Source organism: Triplophysa dalaica, chromosome 1, assembly GCF_015846415.1.
Source record: "Triplophysa dalaica isolate WHDGS20190420 chromosome 1, ASM1584641v1, whole genome shotgun sequence".
Classification (NCBI taxonomy): domain Eukaryota; kingdom Metazoa; phylum Chordata; class Actinopteri; order Cypriniformes; family Nemacheilidae; genus Triplophysa; species Triplophysa dalaica.
Window position 1 is genome coordinate 3,477,100 of NC_079542.1, and position 24,163 is coordinate 3,501,262.

Below are 24,163 nucleotides of genomic sequence, written 5' to 3' on the forward strand. Positions count from 1 at the left end.
TTTAACAAAAGATTCCATATATCAGCAGCATTAAAAATGCATGTTTATTGCTAAAGTTTTATTAGAAAAGCGTGCATCCAAAAACTTTAATTGAAGTACCTGAGTCACATCTACAATCCAAATATCAGATTTTTGTGTATAAATTCTTTATATTTGTTTCTAATTTTGAAGACAACGTTTTCAAGGGCAAACATCGCTCTCATTTTCATCAGAAAACCTACTTATTTAGTTAAAAAACCATTAAACATAATCATAATGTAAATTCTCTGTCTGTCTCTTTACTATTTTTACCAGGAGCTCGTGCCACACCCTGTGATGGCACAGTGTGCAACGCTGTGAGAGATTTTGAATAAAACATGTGTGTGTGTGTGTTGTATACGTGTGTGTGTGTTGTGTTTTAATGAGGGTTTGCGATGGGCAGAATCACTGGAGGCGTGTTAATGGTTTCTCTGTGCAGACTGGGATCTATTGTGTCCTATTTTCGTTTTGTGACAATAATGCTGTTATACTGACATCCACATTCCAGTGAACAGTATACTCGCACACTCTTATATCCCAGTGGACACAGCAGCACACAGACCTCAGATCAAATCCAGTGTTGGCTGTAACTAGCTACTAAGTCATTATTTACTGTAATTTAATTACTTTCCTCTGTAAAAGTAATGTAAGGGATTACTCTATTTTCCTGTAATTTAATTTCAGTTACTTCAGATGTAAGACATAGAACTTCTCTTTTGTGTTTCAGCTTTGATTTTTTGATTACTTTTGTTATATTCTATTTAGTCTTATTGTAATATATATTGTTATCGCTGCACGTAGACAATATAATCTGATATCTTTAATGTCTCTTTGTTTATTCCAGGTTCTGTTGGAGTGCCACTCCCGGGTGTGGAAGTCCGGATCATGATGACAAACTCCACCAACGCTGTCATAGCTGAGGGCAACAGCAAGGGGACGCAGGTACCTTATTAACTCCTTATTACTCACTATAGCAATTAAGACATTAACTTTACAGTTATCTGTGTGTGTTTGTGCCGTCAGGTGAAGGCCGGTTTAGAAGGGAAGGATGGCGAGCTGATGGTTCGAGGATCCTCGGTCTTTCAGAAGTACTGGAACAAACCTCTGGAGACGTCAGTCGCCTTCACTGCGGAAGGATGGTTTATAACCGGTACTGCTCTGTGGCTCAGATACAGAATCACACGCTACACTCGCGTGTTGTGGTCTTGACAGGTCATTGTGATGCATGTCGTTAAGGTGTTTTAAATATTTTTACCCATTATATCACGCGTCAGGTGGAATTTGAAGTCTCACTGTTTAAATAAGTAACCTTGCACTTTTGCACAACAGGAGGTGATGTCATTGTGATGTCATTTATGCACAGAGTACGAATGATGTGGGTTGTGCACGGACGTTTAACACTGAGGTTTTTTTTAAATATTAACCTCGAGTTTAAACATTAGTAGCAGTGATGAGGCAGCGAGAAAACATATTGCAGACGAGGAGAGAAAGAGAATAGATGAGGGAGAGAAAGGATGATGAGGAAGAAAGAGAAAGAGAGAGAGCAGGAGAATGGAAGGATGGACAGAGTTGCTGTGTGCTTCACGCCTCTGTCACACTCCATTACACACTGCCATCCCATAATGAGAGAGAGAGAAATCAGCTCAGTGCACACCAGCCTGCAGACATTGGGTGTGTGTGTGCGTGTCTTCATATTATCATGCTTGTGCTTTGAATTTATGGACAAAACCAACTCTCCACCTCTTATTTATTAATATTGTGTCCTTTTGGGCATAATTGTCCCATATTACCAGATTTTTTACCATAGGCATGAAAAGCAAAGCATTTAACACCTTGTTTTTGGCAGAAATCACTTAATTTATACAGGAAGTGACCGTCTGACACAGATTATTTAGACTTAATCTGAAGAGTATTAAAAGAACTGCGCAGCCAAAAATACTAATTCCTTCATTATTTACATTCCAAACTTGAGTGGAACATAAAAGAAGATATTTTGAAGAATGTTTGTAACCGCACATCACTGACCCCCTGTTGACTTCCATTGTATGCATACGAAACCGGTGTATACAAAAACACATCATCTCTTGTGTTCCACAGATGAGAGAGTTATGTACAGGTTTTCAGCCACATGAGGGACGGATAAATGATGACTGAATGCTTCTGATTTTAATTTTGGTTTCCTTTAATGTGTCTGGCTCCTGAAAGGCAGGGTTAGCATTTTTCAAAAACTGAAGAGGGCCGAGTACCAAAACAAACTTGTTGCCAGTCAGCAGTAAGGGACGTGTTCGCTCACGTTGATGGAGGGAAGAGAGGAAGCAGGCATTAGAAAGACTAGATGTCTAATCTATTACATATTATAGGTATATAGTATAGGGTCTGTGGATTTTAAGTATAAAAAGAAGGATAAAACTCTAGCGTTAACATTATACAGACTTTCCAGCGGAGATAAACTAGCACTCGCGATACTATGAATCCCAGCAGAGAGAAATTGCAGAGAAAGATGGTTTAAAAATCACCCCGAAGAGGTCGCTTTGATGTGAGTAACAATTGTTTTGCTGTTTGTCAGAACCAAGATATGTTGTTGTTGTAATAATAGCGGCCTAACGGAGCAGATTTTCTGCGTCATTGTTTATCTGAAACCAGTGTGCGGCTTGTTCACTCGTGTCGTCTTATTTTATTCATTTGCAGTATTATTTGCGCGGTCTAAGCTATGATAAAGCCAAGCGTTTCGTACCTGCGTTGCAAAGCACGTTTGAGTGCGGAGCGATGCATGAAGGGGCCTGTTCCTGTTGCGTAGTAGTGTGTTTTGTTGTCGATTTCAAATAACAACAACAGTTTTCAGGATTCCATTACCCTGCCTTTAACCTTGAACCTCAGAGAGGTTCATCTTGACATTTCACAAGTTAAATTCATTCAGAAAGAACTGTGTAGAACTTTATTTTTAATCTGTTTTGAGATCGTGTTCCCGGCTTCAACCCTCCTTGGCCGTCTGTAGCCTGAGGCTGCGTGTGAATCTTCTTTCTCATTCTCTCTTCGCTTTCATGTCCCTCTCCTCCTCTGCTCCTGAATTTGCTGAAGTCCATCCGTCACCTGCTCACCCTCACTCCTTCCTTTATCATCATCACACTTTCAGACACACAGAGAGAGAGAGAGAGAGAGAGAGAGAGAATCAATGTGGCCCATGTCTCAAATACTGTAAGTGTGGCCTGTGAATGGCACCTGTATAGCTCATCTGTCACCCGCTGTTGAGCGCTCACCTTCAACCAATCCAAAATCATTGATTTTCATGCATGCCTTTCTCTCTCTCTCGTTCTGTCACACTCTTTTGTTGTTGAGAATCTCAGGCCGCTGTTCTCCATCAGTAATCCGCGCTCTCATTATCTCCGCTTGAAGGTCATTAGGGCTTCATTATGAAGATCTGGGATCATTATATTCATCTGTACTGGTTACGGCTTTCGCTGTGTTCTGTCTGTAAGTGAAATATGAACACACTATCTCCTTATTAGGTGTCTGCACCTCTGGTGTAGTCTAGTTTCACCTAGCCGGAACGATATCGCAATGGCCGTTAAGTCGGCCAATCAGATTGCAGCTTGCCATTTTAGAAAAACGGTTTGCCGTTTGTTTGCACTAGTGTGCATGCTATAATAAGTCAGAAATCAAGAGTTTTTCTGGTTGTACGCTGGGCGTTTCTTTGCCGACGCGATTTCCGCCTCGTATTTAATGTTTGCGTAAACAGCATTTTTGTTTATTCTGTTTGAGAGACACGTGAAAAAGAGGGAGAGAAATGAAAGAAAGATAAACGAGGTGATGCCTTCATCATATCAGCTCACCCCCTTCCTGGAATGAATTACGCTCGGGGAAACGATAAATAAAAATAAATAAATAAGCAACGCGAGGCTACACGCAGAGAAGCATTAGCAATTTTCCAAATGCCGCCGCGCGCATGTAGTTATGAGTAATGGAGGCGTGCTAAAAGTCGGGCGCGCTCGGGTAAGCACTGGTTAGGGAATGCACATTAGACCGTCTGCTCGTAAATAACACAAGTGGGGTGGTAACGGGGTTGAATTCCGTGCACCGGAGCGCTGGGAGAATGTTAACTAGCTGTTTCACTCTCTATCTCCACCAGTGCTGTTGCCAGATTAGTCTGTGGACTGTTGTTAATGATAAATGGAGCCGTTCGTGCGGTTTATTTGCTTTGTTAGGTTCATCAGTGAAGTTTCAGTCTGCGGGCTGGACGATTCATCACTTCTGGTGACCTCAGCCATCGCATGCGTACGTGTGATTCCAGCATTAGTCCTTTCTCACACACACACACACACACACACACACACACACACACACACACACAGGTTTGTTTTACTATTTTAGCAAGGACATCTTTAAGACTTTACCTCTCTCTCTCTATGGTGGAGTGCGGAGAGACTTGTCATCAGATCAAGTGATGGTCTACTTACTCGACGTTAAGAGTGGAAAAAAGACATGAGACAGAGGTCAACCTCCTATAGTTACTGTTCTGGTAACCATCAGAGGACAATCCATTGACTGTTTGACTGTCTTTCTTCTGCAGAACACAAAAGAAGATATTTTGAAAAATGTTGATAACAGAACAGCACAGCCCCCAGTTCGCTTTTATTGCAACGTATACAAGCGAATAGGGGCCTATTAGCAACGTTCTTCAAAATATCTTCTTTTGTGTTCTGCAGAATAAAGAAAGTCATACAGGTTTGAAATGAAAAGAGGTAAAGAGATGAGAGTAAATGATGCCCAGGGTCCTGGCTCAAAATGAGGCGGTGGTGAAACACAGCTAGCTCTTGTTCTGCAACTCTTTTAAGCGCATCGAGGACTCTTAACGAAGTAGCGCCATCCCTGTGGCTTAATGCCGCAACTGCAGTTACAAATTACAGTCTGTAAGACACCCAACATAATTCTGGAGAGTCTGAGGCGGCGCGACATTTGACGGACACGGCCGCCTCCAATTTCTCTATGCAGGAAAAACCCTGATGACAGAATTTTCATTTTGGAGGTTAACTACTCCTTTAATAGTGAGAATCAGAGGTGTAAAGATATATTGTGGCACGAAATTGCGATCCATATGTCAAATATTTGGGGGGCACGGTGGCTTAGTGGTTAGCACGTTCGCCTCACACCTCCAGGGTTGGAGGTTCGATTCCCGCTTCCGACTTGTGTGTGTGGAGTTTGCATGTTCTCCCCGTGCCTCAGGGGTTTCCTCCGGGTACTCCGGTTTCCTCCCCTGGTCCAAAGACATGCATGGTAGGTTGATTGGCATCTCTGGAAAAATTGTCCGTAGGGTGTGAGTGCGTGAGTGAATGAGTGAGTGTGTGTGCCCTGCGATGGGTTGGCACTCCATCCAGGGTGTATCCTGCCTTGATGCCCAAAGACTCCTGAGATAGGCGCAGGCTCCCCGTGACCCGAGGTAGTTCGGATAAGCGGTAGAAAATGGATGGATGGATGGATGTCAAATATTTAAGATATAAAAAATGTTACATACAGTATATCATTGAGCTATTGTTACGATATTGTTTTAGAGATAGTTGCTTCAATGCAATAGGTTGAGCGGCCATCACGTCAACGTTTATGTTTAAAATATTACTTTTCTTATTTTTGTGCCTTTACGGATTTAGGAACTTCTCTCATGGCAAATTCATATTTCTCAATTTCTATTACATTTTTATGAATGTACATACTGGATAGAATGTTCTCTTAAACCTTTCGTGTTGTCCATTCAATAACAACATAACAAATTTGATGGAAAGTTGTTTATGTTTGATTTTGAATTTCATTTAAATTTTTACGTTTTGTTGAAAATACTGTGATAACAATAGGGATCACCCTAGGGAGAATATTAGTTGTAAAAAGTAGTTTTGCATCGCTGCATTTCTGTTCTTGAAATGATCTTAATGATTCAGAGAGAATGACTGTGTTGTGTTCACTGCACATTAGGCAGGTGTGATGTGTGGTGTATTCACATGATGCTCTTAGCCCCAAAGAACAGGTGTAATAGACTTTTTCAACCTGAAATTGGAGGCGAATTTATGATGTTAATGTACTGTAGCTCTCAGAACTGAAGAACTACAGTAATTGCAGACATAACATGTTGAGAAGGTCTGTCTATCCGTTGTGTTGTTTCTAGCTGTGCACTACAAAAAAAAACGTAATTGTACAGAATTTGTTTATTACATTTTAACAGATTTAAAACAGTTTAAAAACAGATTTAAAAATTTAGATGTAAACTTAATTTTACTGTTTTTACAGATTCTTAATGTCATTTTGAAGTACGGTCAAACAAACGTAAAATTACAGAAAAAGACAGGAAATAAAAAAGCGAGGGGAATTTATTTCTCTTATTTTTCTCAGTTTATCTCGTGTCACAAGATTGTATGTTTTACAGTTTTAAAATGCGGTAAAAATTTTTAAAAACAAATTTACAAAACAAATACGGGAAAACTGTTTATTATAGATCATGATATCCTGTAACTTTACAGGGATAAAAACTATCATTTAACGGTATATTTCTATAGTGGAATGACCAAAAATCTATTTCACGGAATTAATAAAAATATATATTTCACGGTAACAATCTCATGTTTTTATTTTATATCTTAGACCAAATTTTTCTTTGATTAATTAAATTTACGTATTTATTACAGTTCATTTAAATGCTGACCATAGTTTAATTGTAGGCACGTTATTAAAGTTTTAGAATGAGCTTTTTTTATATGCACGGGCAGACCCCGCACCCCTGCACGAGCACTGTGGTCGAGTGAGAACGCGCCAGCCTGGAGCGGATCACCAAACTACCGACTGAAAGAAGGTCAAAAGAATGTTTGATTTGTTAATTGGTCGTGTATTGTTGTTGTTTTTATCATAACGGCCAACTTGCAGAGCGCCGAGCTAACATCGCCTACTTATTTACATTATCCGGAATACTCAGAATATTACGGTTGAAATTTTATTCTGCGGTAACGGAATATTCCATCATTTCGCCCAGCCCTGTAGGCTAACACAGCTCTTCTTGTCCTTTTGACACAAACAATGACACACACGCCGCAGTTTGTTGTGTGTTCTTAGGCTCTTTAGTGTGAAATATGTGCACTGGCGCTCAACAGCTCTTAGGTCTTCTTGAAGATACGTCCGCCCTGTGACCCGCACACCCACCGAGGGGCCGACTGCCCTCTCCAGCTGTTGACCTGGCCTACTTTTAATGTCCTTCTCAACTCTTGAGCTATGAAAAGATTGTCCTCCTGCCTCTGTGAATCTGAATGGATATGATCTGATAGCTGTGGGACTTACAGGACATATTTATCCTGTAATGCAGTTGTTGAAAAATATAATGGAATGTAGCAGCGGTGTGGTTGGACTCTTTGAGATGAATTGTTCAAGAAGATTGTGAGTTTTTGATTTGAATATGATGGAAGTTTTTGTTTTATTTAGTAATTGGGTTTAAGTATTTTTGGGCCTTTTCCATTTTTTTTGTTAGGACATCATAGACGGACAGAAAGCAACGGGTAGGAGAGAGGGTAGCAGGATCGGGAAAGGACCACGAGTCGGGACTGGAACTCGGGTCACCCGAAGCGCAGTTGCGCTAAATGTTTGGAGCACTTTCCACACGGCCACAGGCTCTGGCTTGTTTAGTATATTTAAACATTTACTAAAATAGTTCATGTAATTGAACATTATTACTTTAATCCACTATAAGCGCCACTGTTCGACCGGCCGCCTGCCGTTTTCAGCCACGTTAATGCGTCCTCGGTGGACACAGCCCCTTACTGTGCGTTCAGACTGCCGCCGTCAAGAGCGTCTTCTGTCCCATCTCATTTCGAAAAAATTAAATCGAGAAATTAAATGACTCGCTCTGCATACTGTGTGAAGTGAATGTATGATCAGAAGTGCATCCCAAATTATAGTATATAATGAAATATTACAAAATTTTCAGGCGTTTGATGCCTAAAAGCGCAGTATGTTTGTGAGTCTGTGTTCTTTAGTTTTGTTTTCATGGCTGTCAGGGAATATAAAGTCATTCACACACACACATGTTGAGGTGGATCTCACGGCGTGTCAGAACGTTGTGTTTGTGCACTGATGTGTAAGTGTGCTGGACGGGGAACATGGCCTCTTTCACACTGCCCTTTCTAGAGCTGTCAGCTCGCCTTCAGCCTCTCATGCAAGCGTGTACGTGTGTGATGTGTGTGTCTGTTTCATTTGTTTACAGCCTCTTTGTGTTTAAATGTTAGTCTGTGCCAGGAGTCATAAGGGGTGTGTTTGGGTGGATCAGTAAAAAGGACACTTCATTCTCTAACATTGAAGATCTGTAAAAGCAACGACGCTTAAACTCCGTCGTCTGATGAAGAGCATGAAATTAAAGGGCTTGTGAATATGTATTTTTTTGTGGTTTTAGCTTTTTAAGGTTCAAATGTTTGGAACTTGAAAATGTTCTTAAATAAAAGCAGGTCTCTTTGGTCACCAAACATCACATGCCATCATGTGAATGTACTGTGAGGGATCACTTTGGTTTGTTGTGTTTTCTGTTCATTTCTTTCTCTCTGTTGCATCATGTGTTGGTCCTTGTTTATCATGCAGCATGGCCATTTCTCCTTCAACATCTCTCAGTGACTGATTTGGTCTGAAAAAACTTGGCAGTAAAGCTTCTTATCATTTTAATTAGGAAAATCAGTAGCCTGTGACTGCGGAAGTCTGAGCTCTTGTCGCATCTCATATTAGGTCTTTTACCACTGCTCGGTTGTTGGCGGGACTTTGCTGATCATGACTGCTCATTTGTTGAAACTATTCTTGCTGTTCACGAATACTTCTTTATACTAGCTCCTTACTTTATACCAGTCAAAGGGATCCTTCACCCCAAATTGAAAGTTCTGTCATCATTTACTCACCTTCGAGTTGTGCAAAATGTGCATGAATTTCTTTGTTCTGATGAGCACGGAGAAAGATATTTGGAAGAATGCTTGTAACCAAACAGTCCTCAACATCCATTGGCTGCCATAGTTCTTGAACTAGTTCTTGACCACTTGTTTTTGAAAGTTAAATGGACTAGCTTTTAACAACTTCAATTTTAGTTAAATATACTATGAATTCAATGCACATGACTTGCCAGACACACTTTAAAGTCCCAGTGAAATAAAAAATGACAATTCCTATTTTGTCATGAAATATTGCAGCGTTTATTATAAATAGTTTGTCAATGACTATCCATCCTAAATGATGTAAGTTGGATGTCTTGGGCGGAGCATACTTTAACTCCTCCCCTTCAACCCTCAGTCTGCTGCCAGTTCCATTTCAAAATGCAACGGCTGTTTTTGTACATCCAATCAAATCGCAGAGACAGACGAAAGCCACGCCCACTATTTTTCTCATTCAAAATTTCCTTTCAATCGAAAATACGGAAGTAAAAATGCTTGAAGGGGACTTTAAGGTCTCTCTTGCATGTAGATTAATGATCATTTGGATGCTAATGCTTCCCCTCCTCATGCCAATGACATTTCAAGACAATAAAGTTTGTAATATTCCTCAATGGCTCACCTCAGTTATCCATTTTATATTTTATGCTCATTATTAATGGAAATTGTTACTGTAGTAACTCAAATATCACTTAACTTTCCATTCAAAGTAGCAGCTGTAGCCGTGATGCCGCCCGTCCGCTCGCGTGCCGTTTACTGTATGTTTGGATATGTGTATGACATCCACACATCAACACCAATCTTCTTTCTCATCTAGTCAGAGAGGCTGCCCGCTGACACGAAGGTTTAATAATTCCTGTGACCTTTGATTCCTCCCCAGGGGCATTATGGATTTTCTAAATAGGACAAAAATATCCGTAAATGGCGAGCCTCCCCTATCCGCTCGCGCACTAACTGCTTATCCGTCCCCTCGACAAACACACTCTCCAGTTCATTTCCATGAGAAGGGATGCACAGCGGCGTGACCAAATTACGCCCTGCGTTTGCGGGTGGGTTTATTTTAAAGAGGGACCGGGCAAGTGTAAATACATTCTTATTGCTGTTAACACCCAGGCATTTCTCTGCACCGTCCTAATTCCGCGGCCCCCCCCTCTCTCTCTCTTCATCTCTTCCACCCACCCGCTTCTCCTTCACCTCTCCACCCCCCCTCCTCACCCCAGCCTATCACTGCTGCGCAGTGGTCTGTGAAGAAATTCCCAATATCTAAATTTACACACTGTATCAATCTTGTTTAATAGACTGGAAAGCTTATTGCTCCGGTGCCGGGCGGCAAGAGAGGGCAGCGCTGATAAATTGCACCGTCCCTGCGACAGCCGCCCGTGATGTATAATGAAATATTTATGATTTATCCCAGCTAATAAACTGAAATGAAGAGGCTGATGTATGGGAACAGATGGGCCCTCTATTGATGCCGCTCTCCTTGCTGGAGTGAGAGAGAGAGATGGGGGGATGTGGGGAGGGTGATCGGAGGAAAGAGAAAGTGATGAAAATAAGTAAATTACTGATTTATTTGAAAAGATGGTTGTTTTATGTATGACACTTTGTGCACAGCAGCATTTTTTTATTCAAACGATCTCACATGTTTTAAATATCCTTCCTCGTCCCGTTCGAAATAGCGAATGAGTTTGGCACAAACGTTTAATATTTATGGTGAGGGCCAAATCTCAGCTGTAGGAACCACGACGCTCACCTTAGAAAGCATCACGCTGATGTATCGATCTCGGTCGCGTGGATGAAAAATCCGATTCCAGTGTCACCCATCAACAGCATCTCGCCTCCAACCAGTCACGGCCTGCTGATGTGTGTCCAGTTGCCCTCTCCCCCCCATCTTAACCCTTACAACACACACACATACACTACAAGCCATTACACACCGTCCTTAACCTACACACTCACTCTGGTTTCTCGACTTCTCAGAGCCACAGCTGGGGCTCAGCACTCAATAATGATCCACGCTGGACTTCCAACACCTTCGTCCAATTCTCTTTCCTTCCTCTCCTTCACACTCACCTGCTACGAGTCATTACTCGTCTGTACCAGATGAGCCCACGATCAGTGCAGGGTTAAGATGACGCTTGGTAGACCTTAAGCAGTCCTGTAGTTCAGTGGTCAGAGCATGGCGCTAACAACGCCAAGGTCATGGGTTTGATCCCAGGTATTGCACATAATTAAAAACAAATGTATAGAATAATGCCACAATTCACATTTAGCATCTTATTTGTTATTTTAAACGTAGACGCGCTCAAATAGGGGGCGATGCGTTTATTTTTCTAGGCGCGATGGCGCTGCATCGAGATCGAAATATAAATTTTGACGAGTTTATTAGCATTCTAAAATGTGCAAAACTACTAAAGTTACTCTAAACATTTGACCAATGACGTACGTTCACAATTGAAATAAAAAAGCAGCGATGTTGACTTTGCACCTCAGACATGTTCAGATCGGCTTAGATTTTGACTCTTTATGGTTTCGCTTTCAGCGATGAAACTCCAGAATGGCAGACGCGTGTCGACGCACCTGTTTTGGACCGTGTGTAACACGCACTCCTGCTGATGACTGTAGTGTGTGCGTGTGTTTCGGGGGGTAATTAAAGCGTCTCCAGCTGAGCTGCTCTGTGCTGTTAGTTTTTAATGTGAGCAGAAGATCTAAAGCTGACTACAGCCTATTATTAGAGCTCAACTGAGAATAACACACGGCAGCCCACACACACAACGCTCGCGCCCTTATGAGAATACTTACTAGTGTGTGTGTACCGTCCCCTGTCAACGGCTGTAGAGAGATGTAGACTGCACATCCATTTCTATTACTCTCTTGCTTGTGTCCCGGGTGAACTTTTGAACATTAAATACACCATGAAATTGCTTGACGAGTGCTGATTTCGGTCCTGTATTGATACATTTCCTATAGGAATGGGAAGTTTGGGTGGGACCAATAGGAAATCTAAACAAAGCATTAATCGAAGCTGTAAATCTTAATGTATATTATATATGCAGTATATTAATTTGCGGCCAGTATCAGCTGGGGAAAAACAAAAGTGTCTTCTTTATCCTTATTATTGCAGTTGCGTTGTGTTGATTTTCTTCATGTTGCTTATGCAGGTGACACTGCACTCTACAGAGACGGCGTGTACTGGATCATCGGCCGCACATCAGTGGACATTATCAAGAGCGGAGGATACAAAATCGGCGCTCTAGATGTGGAGAGACATCTTCTAGCGCACCCTGATATCACAGGTACAGACGTTCACACGCTCAGGCATATAAACCCAGACGAGGTCAAATCTGTATCCTTCATGTTTTTCTGTAGATGTGGCCGTGATCGGTGCTCCAGATGCTACCTGGGGTCAGAAGGTCACAGCCGTGGTGCAGCTGAGGAAGGGCAAGACGATGACTCTAGCTGACCTGAAGACCTGGGCCAGGTAACTCAGAATCTAACAGCGCCTTAGCATAAGCATCACACGTGAAGTGATCGGGGTCCAGTTGACTGGAGGACTAATCAGTCTTTTCATATTTCAATTAGCTCAATCTACCTTTTTACCGTATGCAACTGATTTAAAGAAGTTATGACCAGTCTTAAAGATTAAATGACTAACTTCTAACATGGCCGCACCGTGACACGATAAAAGACAATAGGGTTGAACGTAGGGCTGGGCGATAAATATCGCGATTTACGCGACTCTTTGATCAGTTCGAAGTACTGCTCGATCTAAAATGACTACGAGATTGAGTGGTATATAACATGAATTTAAAAAAGTAACACTCGTCAAACATCATCACTATAAATATACTTAATTGTCATGAAAATACCTGAAAAGATTTGAAAAACAGCGATGGAATATGACCACTGGCATTTCCTGGAACTTATTGTTCTTCTTTAGTTTCACATTTAATGCAGTCCTAAAATTTCCCTTGATAAACAATGCTGTATAAATTAAATGTCTCGCACATTTGCATTAGTTCCTGCATTAAAACATTTCCAGTGTACTTAATTATTTACTTTAGTAAACTTTTGTAAAATTCCTTGCCACTAGTGTTGTTTAGTCTTAAATATTACCATAGTAAAGTATACTTCAGTATTTGCTACAACTTATCCCATTTCTATAGTTTATAATACGAAACATTGTAGTGTACGGCATAATAAAGTTCACTGTAGTCAGATCTGATCCTTCCTACGCAGGTTGGATAGGACCTCTGCACCACCAGGGGGCCCCCTTGAGTACCGAATCAAAAAACTATAAAATAAACAAGACGCTATTTATATATAGTCTTGCGGATTCAACTTCAAAGGAATCATTTGGAAATGTCCTTTTTAGTACTTCATTTATTTAATTAATTTTAGTTTTGCCAAATTATCCAAGTACAGATTTACAAATTCAGTATTTATCTACTTTCAATAGTCTGGCATTGGCTGGTATAGTATCGTAAGATATGTTTATGGTAGCGTTACAAACCTAAAAGACAATAGAACTCATCTGAACTCATGACAATTTTTTCATTTAATGCAGTCGCGTCCGGTGTAGACACGGTGTACGACAAGCGTATGCAGTTTATGCAACCCGGCCCAGTATTAGTCTTTATTTACAGGGTACATTTTTAAATTAAAGTTGAAATGTGACAAAGAGAAAAGATAAGAAGGAGGATTAAATATTTCACAATGATGATTTTGTATGATTTTCTTTCTCCTGCAAAAATCAAAAGAAGATATTTTGATGAATGTTGGTAACCAAAAACCGCTGGTCCCTATTAGCTTGTATTAACCAGTGCGAGTCAATGGGGACCAAAGGTTTTCATTTACCAACATTTTTCAAAATTCTCTTCATTTGTGTTTTGTAGAAGAAAGACAGGTTTGAAATGACAAGAGGGTGAGTAAATATGACAGGATTTTCATTTTGGGGTGAACTGTCCCTTTAAGCAAAGGTGTCCATTAGCTCACCATTTAATCTCATGGATATCTAAAAGAGCATTGCTTACTAATTTGCTGACAAGCATACATCGAGAAACAAGTTCTTTATAAGTGGTAGTAACGAAACGACAAAACATTTGTTTGCATCACCAACCTAGCCAGAAAACACATCTCAAAGACTGAGACAAGTGATGAAATGTTGTCGAAATGCAAGCGCACCATTGCTGGTATGTTCATGTGAAGTGCAGGGCTTGCGTCAGCGTGTGTGTTGCGTGTTGAGTCAGACGCGTGTCAGGCCAGACTCCCTCAGTAGCACACATAACAGACACCGCTAAGGACATTCATTCGTTTCGCAGCAAGAACAGATGTGTGTTTGGGTGGGTGAAGGTTCGAGAAAGACTGGCGAAGGCTAGATGAAGGATGCTGCCTCAGGCACGCTCGGTTTTTTTATAGTCACTTGCATTTTATTTGCCCCGATGCAAACATGGTCAGAAGACACATGTCTCTTAACATAAAGTAGCTTGGGGCTGTCCTGGTCTCTGTGAGTGTGTGAGCTCCATATGGTATGTGGGTGTTGGAAGCGGTCCTCTGCCCTGCTGGTGCTGATGCTGCGGCCGTCCCCTGACCTGCGCCTGCCCCCTCCAGCACGGCCCTGAGAGGACTGAGATGTGTGGAGCAGAGAGAGAGATGCTCACTCCTCAGTGCTGGACATCCAGCTGTCATCCTGCATATTCTTCACTCTGTTTGTCATAAGGAGTCGAGGCAGGAGATGATAAGCTGGAGGTGACGCGGCTCACAAACACAGTCAAGTACAGAATTCTCGGCGCGGGAGGGTAGAGAGAGAAAAGAAGCAGCACATACAGAAACTAACAGAAGACAGCTTCTGTAGAAAACACATTTAAAAGAAATCTCTTTGCACACGCACAGAATTATAGATGATAAAGATGACTTCAGGCTTATAGACACCCATGACAGTCAGTACACAAAACATTTAATTAACACAACACTTAACACTGCCTTTAATTATTTGTCTTTATTTCACTCTGATGTTGTTGTTTGCGTTATTAATTGATTTACACGTTTCTGCAAGCGCTTTATGAAACATTCTATTCTATCATTGAGAGCTGTGTTATCATAGGCTCAAAGTGTGTGTTTGTCATTTGTGTATGCATGGGTGTATTTCACCTCTTCCTGTTAAAGTAACATCTTTATAAATATACACTGTATATATTAGTGATGCACAATATTTCGTTTTTGCCAATATCGATATCATATACTGTAAGTCTATGATGATGATAAAACAAAAGGTGTGTCTCTTAAGTTTGTTTTCTATCATAGTGTTTCCAAAAGCGGCCATTAGGGTGCTCTACAACCACTTATTACCCCAAATTGTTAGTTTGTAAAAAAAAAAGCAATTGTTTATTTATTTACCTGTATTTATATTTTACTTTATGTAAATACCTGCAAAACTTTTGTTGAGTTGATTTTTTTAAATAAAAATATATATTTTATACATCTGTGTTCGGATATCAGTGCAAAATAGTATGTGATTTTTATTCCAGTCATTTAACATAAATACTTTACTTATAAAGTACATTTAGAAGTTGAGATACAAAAATACGTAGGGCTCTTAATGATAGCATTAAGAAGCTAACTGCAGCAATTACTATATTCAGTTTTAAGGAAAATTATGAACCGTCAATTATTAATTTAAGCATATTCTTCATACTTTTATAATGGGCTTAATATTACATTTCATACTCACAATTAATATCACAGTTAGAGCTTATGTGAGTCTCTGATTGTTGTGAAGAACCTTTTAAGCACCTTTATTTTTAAGAGCGAGAGTTTGAATCTTTATGGAGAGTTTTTTTTATGTCTTGGCTGTGTTACGCTTCTTCATGATGTGTGCTCATGTGGGCAAGACTCAAAATCTGTGAATTTATATGTACAGCATATGTGTGTAGACTTGAGTTTGTGGCCAGCTTTATCACGATGGAGTCGTATCGTACAGTTTGATCATCATAATCAACAAATAAAGTGTTTCTCTGTTCTATTCCTCTCCTAGAGATCACATGGCTTCATACAGCATCCCCACGGGGCTGATCCTAGTGGACGATATGCCCAGAAATCAGATGGGCAAGGTCAACAAGAAGGACCTGCTACGACAGTTCTTCTCCACTTCGGTCTGAATGAAGCACACCTGATCTAGGATCAGCACACAGAGATGGGAATATCGAACGGAAGCTGTATCTGGATCAGTTATTTGTTTAAGAGACGTTTTAGAGAAATGTGTTTATGATAGCTCGTAGACGGCCGTAAGGGGAGACAACTTTTCCCACAATGCAACACGCTGCATTGTTTTTATGTGTGAGATGACATCACAAGAGAATCGTCGTTGTTTGGTCAAAATGTGTCAAACAATGAATATTTTTGTAAGATTGTATAATAATAAATTATTTTGATCAATAGACGGTGTGCTTATTTTCATGTGATGTGTAGTCTCTGTACGCAGGTGAGTGTGTTCAGCTGTGTGTACACAGGTGCGGTCGGCCCCAGAGGCAAATGAAGCTAGTGGTGAGGTAAGTGATTGAATCACAGATGGGTCCTCGGTTCTCTCCTTCACTGATAGTTTGTCTGCAAATAAGGTCGTTGCATTGGTCTGTAAGAAAACAACTGTAGAAGTTTCCGTGGTTATGAAAACCCAACATACAGTCGATCAGTCTATCCGAATTAGCAGATTACGGTTCATGACAATTTTACGAATTACTGTGAGACTGTGTTGTATTTTGCAATAACAGCCGGCTGCTTGTACATTATCAGCTTATTACATGGCTAAAAAAAATTGGACATGAAATGTGAATTTGAAATCTGAATGCAGACCTACTTTTGGTTTTATGGTAAACGAACAGCCAATTTGGTTTAATCATGCAATTATAATGTCATATATTTGCTTTTAAAAAACATATTTGCATTTAAATTGTCAAAAAAAAAAATGCTGCATCCAGGCTACCGTCTGTTATTAGTTTTGAGAAATTGTTATCTGGGAAAGACAAACCTGCAAATGTCGCTACTGGCCAATCAGAATCAAGCATTCCAACGAGCCGTGTTGTAATAGATATTAGATTATTTTAAAGGTTTGGTAAATCTGTTAACATCGTTCTCTGTATTTCTTTCTATTTTCTCTTGTAAAGCTGCTTTGGAACAATGCACATTGTGAAAAGCACTATATAAAAATTAAATTAAATGATTGTACTCGCTAGACAGCATATTTTTTGTTTATTTATAATCAAGAACGTTATGTAGGCCTACTGCAGCTTTGAAACAATGTTTGAATCCGCTTTAAAATCTTGAAAGGTACTATTTATTATTTAGGCCACTAACAGTGTAAAATAGTATAAGTAGATCTTCATCTGTTCTGATGCACTTCTCCCATGCATACTGGATAAAACGGCCTATAGAGTCTCCTGTCACACCCATCTACCCCCCCCCACAAACACACACACAATCCATCCACCAGTGCCAATGCACCTCAGCCGACACATCCATCCTTCTCTGCCAGGCCTGAGATCAATAGAGAGTCCCTCTTAATCAGCTCTCTGTCGACTGCGGGTGGTGGGGAGGGGGGTGAGGTTAGGGCTCTTGCTCACCTCTGTTCATTCACCATGTATTTTATTTTACCAGAGTCCCTCCAGCGCTGGTGGGGCCGTCGGGTTTCAAGAGCCCTGGCTGGGGGAGTCTGTGTGTTACCGTCTCTGTCAGCTTTCTGGACGCTCTGAGATCTCTGTTCTCTGGCTCAGAGCTGCTGCTGACATCTGGAGTAATTGTGGTGATTTATTGTAGAGGAACTGCAGACTGTAAGTTCATTTATACACAACAACTTCCAAAGTCACAAACACCCAGGAGGAGATGCTCTCAGAATTAACAAGATACTTCACACAAAAAGGAAAAGTCTGTCATCATTAACTAATCTTCTAAGTGTTCCAAATCTGTATAAATTGTCCTACTATGGTTGGAAAAAAATACAATGATAGTCGAAAGTGCCGCAGAACTGTTTGCTGTCCTACATTCTGCAAAATGTCTTGTTTTGTGTTCAACAGAACAAAAAAATATGTTTTTATCTATTTTGGGAGTCAATGGGGGGCAAGATCTGTTTGGTTACAAGCATTCTTCCAAATATCTTTCTCTGTGTTCATCAGAACAAAGAAATGTACACAGATTTGTAACAACTTGAAGGTGAGTAAATGATGACAGAATTTTCATTCTTTCATAAAATAAATTGCAAATAAACTAATAATTAAATGAAAAAATACAGAAAACTGAACAACTTAAAAAAATCAATAAGTGGAAATTATCAAGCACCGTCCTTCGCACCAGAAGAAATCTCGGAGATCAAAACACAAAAATAAGAATCAATGAATATATTCAATACATTTTATAATCGATTTAATGAAATATAAAGTAGTAACCGAACACTGCAACAATATCTTAACTTGCCTCACTTTTCCTTTGATTTCTGCATCTCCGGCAACCACCGTTCAAAATGTGGAGATTACGAAATATGCAAATTTGAGATATGAAATAGGTGTTTCTGCATGTATAGTTAAACAATATTTAATACAGTATGCCCCGCCTGTGAAGGTCAGTCATTTGAATCATTGCATCACCTTGGTGTGTTCATAATGTCTCATGCGTTTGGAAAATGTCTACACAGATCACAGAAAACACTCATTGCCTTTCGCATACCATGTAAAACACACTAAATAGTGTCGCAGCAAAGAGATGAAGGAGTTATTGGGTTTGATGATAATGCTGGTGAAAATTGTTTTTGTGTGTTTGTGAAGAAGGATTTAAGTCCCTGGGGCTGTAGAATGATAGAACGTCTGCCTCTGCAGTCAGACACACTGGAGTGCACAAACACACACACACACGCGTTCAAATACCCCGGCATGCATGGATGCCCAGTGAAGCGTGCTGTAGTGGGCTGTCTGCAGATGGATGCTTATTGGGCCTCTGGGCCTTGTGGGGCCCGCTGGAGACGAGTCGAAAGAAACGTTCGACTGGACTCCACTTTGTGTTGCAGTCGTTTTTCCACCAGCTTTCAACACGGTGAACGCGGTGAGAAACAAGCCATCGGGTGCTGGACCGTAACCAGGACCCTCAATTAAAACCTGAACTCCCTCAGAGGAAGTCAGAGCAAACCAGTGTAGGTCGTAAAAATAACTCCACTAAATTATATAAATGACATATATTTTTTATTTCCTCAGAACACACAGAATAGCAGTCAGTGGGGATGTATGATTCACCGTGAGCCGGGTGAAAATGTATTATAATATGACGATTCAGGTTGGTTGGGATGTTTAATGAATCGCAAAACATGTTTTGAACAGCAGGGGCCACTGTGGTAACTAGGGATGCAACAATACAGGTCACCTATAGGAACCTCGGTTTATGGCCAACGGTTTTCAGTCTAGTTCGGTTCTGATGGCTTCAGCACATTGAAGTTTTTTTATTGTTTTGTGACAGGAACAGTAAAAACCTAAGAAAAAAAACTATTTTACTGAAATTCTCTTTATTTTATTTTATTTTATTTTACTTGACTTATTTGATTATCTTTAAGCAAACAAAAATTTGTACGAATTCCTGTTGTATTTAAAATATGTAAAGATTTACACCGGCAGCTCACAGCAGTGTTTGGGGTACTGTCCATCAACATGGTGGTAAAATAAGCTTCTTGAAGAGGTTTTGAGCATCAGAGTAATTAAAATGACATAATGCAAAAACTGCGATTGCTGTAATCGAAGTAAACGTGCGCTCAGTGGGAAAGGCCAAAGATAATAAATTAACAAGGTGCAACACTTCCATTGCAATAAATTAGAAGAAATGCAATGCTAATAGCTCCTTGGAGGCGCTCTTGCTATGACGTCCCGCATGATTTCTTCCCTGTGTTAACATGAGAAAACATGCCTTCTCAGCCAACAACCTCTTTTTGTACTGTGGTGGCCACCATAGTGTTTTCGAAAGGGAGGGGTGAGTGGAGGACTGAGTGATTGGTTGCAATTCTCAGATTCACTGCTTGCGGCCGCTATAAATGTATAAACCTTTAAATGTAAAAAAATCGAAGAAAAGCCTTTGTTTGTTTATATTAAAGAGACTTTTATTTTATACTTTTGTTATTTGTTTTGGAATTTGTTTTAAAATTGCAGTTTAGTTTTGTTATTTGACATACAAGATATTTAAATTTTACAAAGAAATGTGCAGCATTTGAGAAATAATAAAAGGGCAATTGTTCATTTCTAATTTGTCTCAACTCCTTTTGTTAAAATAAATCGTATCGTGAGGTCAGTATCGTGAATCACATCGTGAGCTGAGCATCAGTCACCGAACCTTGAACCCTTAACATGTGGAAGATGTTCAATAATGGAGCAGTAAACTCAGGGTAAGATGCCATTTATTTTATTTTTTCTCTCTTTCGCTGATCATTTTGCTCTTTTAGTAGCTGTCTGTTGGACTTCATTCCTTCAGTGTATGTTGGACACAAAAACAACCAGAACTGCAGGAGTAAAATACATTTAACTTGCTGTGAAAGATTAGAGATTAAAGAAGAGATGATGATGAAAGACTTTGTGCACAACAGTGTCATTAACATGACAGTCCTTCAACAGCTATCAGAAAGACCCAATGACAGCTAGATTCTGTCTTTACTAACTCTCGAGTTGTTGCAAATCTGTTTAAATGTCTTTGTTCTTATGAACATGGAGAAAGATATTTGGTAGAATGCTTGTAACCAAACAGATCCTGGACCCCATTGACTATCATAGTCAGAACTGTACTTGCAGTGAAAGATACGCAGAAAAAAGGCCATTCCAAATTTTTATTACAGCATATCTAGATGTATTGTGGCTGTTCCAGTCAAGTGTCTGTTGAATTTCAACAAACTCAAACCACAGGAGTGACATAAAGTCATCCAACAGCAATGTGAAAGGCAAATAAAGACTGCAATTAAAATCCAGGTTATCACGAGCACCTCTTTTCTGTTATTTTCACATGTTTCTACAGTTTTCATTTTCTGCAAATAAATCAAGTTCAAGTCAAGTCAAGTTGAGCTTTATTGTCATTCCACTACATGTGTGGACATATAGCGGGACGAGATGTCGTGCCTCACAGGACCACAGTGCTACATAAATACAGATATACAACACGAAGTAAAACAATACAAACCTATACACAACTAGCCTACTGTCAGCTTTGACTATACATATGCTATATATATATGTATATAAAAGTGGTTGCTTATACATAAACTAACAAATAAAAATAAAATATAAAATACAAACTGTACATCTGTGCAAATGACTACAAATACTGTACATGTGCAAAAAGAGAGAGACATTCAAGCAGCTGTCTGGGGAACAGTGTAAGGTGATTAGAGGTGCATGAAGTAAGCATACATACATTACAATGCAAATAAAATCAATATTTTAATATACAATCTGGGAGAAATGTTGTAAGTAGTTCAGAGAATGAAACAAAAACAATCATTTTACACATACACATACCTATAAATGAAGAGTTTGGTTCCAAAATGAGATAACTCTGTTTTTAAAATTTTGGGTTTTATTGTGTTAGTTAGCTGTATTTTTTTTGAGAAATTATTGCCTAAATCAAAACAAAGCAACTGCAGTTTGAATGATATTTATTGGAATGCATGAAAAAAAAACATGAATTTTGGAACCAAACTCTTCAAATGGTCATTTCTGAAAAACTGAAAATGTTATTTGAAAAGGTCTCTTATTTTTTTCCCTGATGACTGTATTTTTAAACAATAGCACTTATGTTTTAACATGTATCTGAGAATAGTTCACAAACAAAATTGATGGAATAAGTCAGATGTTTAATCACAGTTTCCATGTATCTTCTGTTAGAATTCAACAGACACTGGAATGAATTGCTGCCATACATGTAGAAATGATTTGGAGTGGTCTCTTCATTTCTTCCAGAGCTGTAACAACAGGTAATAGTTCAGCTTACAAATAACTATTACTTTCAAAATGTTACTCACCCTTTCATAACACTCTTGAACATTAAAACATGACAGAAAAAGACCTTTAGGAGACCAGTGCGTTTTCCTGTCACTTATGGAACAGTTATGGTGCATTCGTTTTATGAATGGCCTGACACTCCGGCTTCAAACTTTTGAAAACCAGCACATGAATATTGAATTATCACGTCCCGGCACTCATAATCTGACACGCTCCACAATAGACGTACACAAGGTCATGAGAGAATAAATAACTGGCAGACTGGCTAATGATCTATCATCCCGGACAACCGTGGGCACCGCCAAGCAGCCCGGCTGACAGGATCATTAATAAAAACCGCTGGGATTGTGATCGATCGCTTTGATGGATGATCAGACTCAAAGATACTATTAAACACCTGGCCGTCACTTGTGAGAGGGCTAGCTGCCAGTCCACAGAAACAACCAGAGATACTGTATTAACAAGAGCTACGCTTTTATACCCGGCAGCCTGCCCTCTTCCACATCATATCACATCATGCTTACTGTAGATGTAGATGGCAAGGGCTTTAAAATGGACGTATGTTCACAGGTCACAAGATCATTCTGAAAGTGGTCATATGGCGCGAACACATGTTTTCTGTGTCTTTGGTGTGTTATAAGTTGCTCATGCATGTATTAGACACTTAAAATAAAAAAATTAAATTGTAGGAACAAAAGATGTATTTTATCTAAAAGCGAATGCTCAACCCAGACCAGCGTTTTTGAATCTTAAATCGTGTTACATCTAAAACAAACGAGAACATTTGTTTTTGCCGTGTCATACGACCCCTTTAAAATGGGTTGTGTGGTATCTGTAATGAAATAATTAACACAATGAATTAAGGTTACATGCTATACTTAACTTTTTGGTTTAAAAATAAACAAACATATAAAGTACATACGATCAAACGTCTTTGTGAAAAACTGTCTTGCCTTACCCAGATTCACAAATTTTAGCTTTTGAGATGTCTGTTCGTATTTTGTGGGAAATATCGGATGTTTTTCAATCCGTGTTCTGCGAACTGTTTGTTTACCATTTTTGGGGCCCTAAGCAAAGTAAAAACCTGAGGCCCCCCACACATTAACTAACATTTTAGTTTGAATTGCACAGCAGTATTGAGTACATGGAATTGATGAGACATACTGTATATACATACAAGTGTAAACTGGATTTATTTTACGTTCAACCACATAATAGCACAAAACTCTACAGTTTGTTATAAGAATAAGCCTGTTCTTTGTTTTATTCAGAATTATACAGAATGCTTATAGCTACAAAGTAAAAGGTGCAACATTCTTCTTTTCATAAGATTGTTTAGCTATATTCGTAAAATTAGTAATAGATTTCTTTTCTTATGCTTTCTTCCGATTTTGAGCACCGCTTCATTGCGTATATCTGAGTGTCTAAAGTAAATCTCATTGCTTATATCTGAGTGTGTAAATGAAGTGTCAAGTGATTTTACCGATTGTAGCCACATGGGGGCCCCAAGCTTGCAGGGCCCTATGCATTTGCGTGGTGGTTAACTACGCTACTGCCAATAAGGGATTAAGAAAAGTTGTTACTAAGGGATTTCATGTTAAAAAAAAGTGTAAAGAGCACAGAAGTACTGTCAGAAATATGTCCAACTAATTTTTTTTGACTATTTTTTTTTTTACTTTAATCAAAAGTTTTTTAGTACATTTTACAACATAGAAATTCACATAAATTAGCCACCTCATAAAATAGTTACGTATTCCTGTGAGATCAGCTTGGCGATTCTTAGTTGTTGTTATTGTCGACAGTATTACAAAAGTGCTAGAAAACATCACAGACTGATTTGAGAAAGCGCTGTGGACGTCTACACTTTGGAGTGAATGTGAGCGCAGGCTGTGTTTTGTGTGCGTTTTGATTGTAGGATTATCAGATGCGCTGGAGGTACAGTAGATGCTGGTGTCAGCAGAAGTCTCCCATTGCCGCTCTGTAATGAGACACATTCATTATCGACCAGTTGCCCTGCTCAACAACCCGCACTGGTAATATTTATCTCCTTCATCTCTCCGACGCACTCAATATCCTCCCTTACTCAGCGTTTTATACCCACTTTTCCTCTTGCGTGTCCGTAATAATAATCAATTCGGGTGGGGGGTTATCTATACAGTGTAGCTGTACATTGACCGCTGTTCCTATCTGTCCAGATATGAATTGATTTTG

At 39.6% G+C, this 24,163-nt stretch overlaps 1 protein-coding gene across 2 annotated transcripts in view; it reads left to right on the forward strand.

Annotated features, from left to right (window-relative positions):
- acsf3 (acyl-CoA synthetase family member 3) overlaps positions 1 to 16,381 on the forward strand; it is a 37,196-nt gene extending 20,815 nt beyond the window's left edge. For both annotated transcript variants that reach the window (XM_056755777.1, XM_056755768.1), the window contains exons 6-10: positions 863 to 960; positions 1,042 to 1,168; positions 12,107 to 12,241; positions 12,315 to 12,426; positions 15,979 to 16,381. In XM_056755777.1, the coding sequence (XP_056611755.1) occupies positions 863 to 960; positions 1,042 to 1,168; positions 12,107 to 12,241; positions 12,315 to 12,426; positions 15,979 to 16,102 (596 nt within the window). In that variant the 3' untranslated portion in view covers positions 16,103 to 16,381. The remainder of the gene's footprint in view (positions 1 to 862; positions 961 to 1,041; positions 1,169 to 12,106; positions 12,242 to 12,314; positions 12,427 to 15,978) is intronic.
- The last annotated feature ends 7,782 nt before the right edge of the window (positions 16,382 to 24,163 follow it).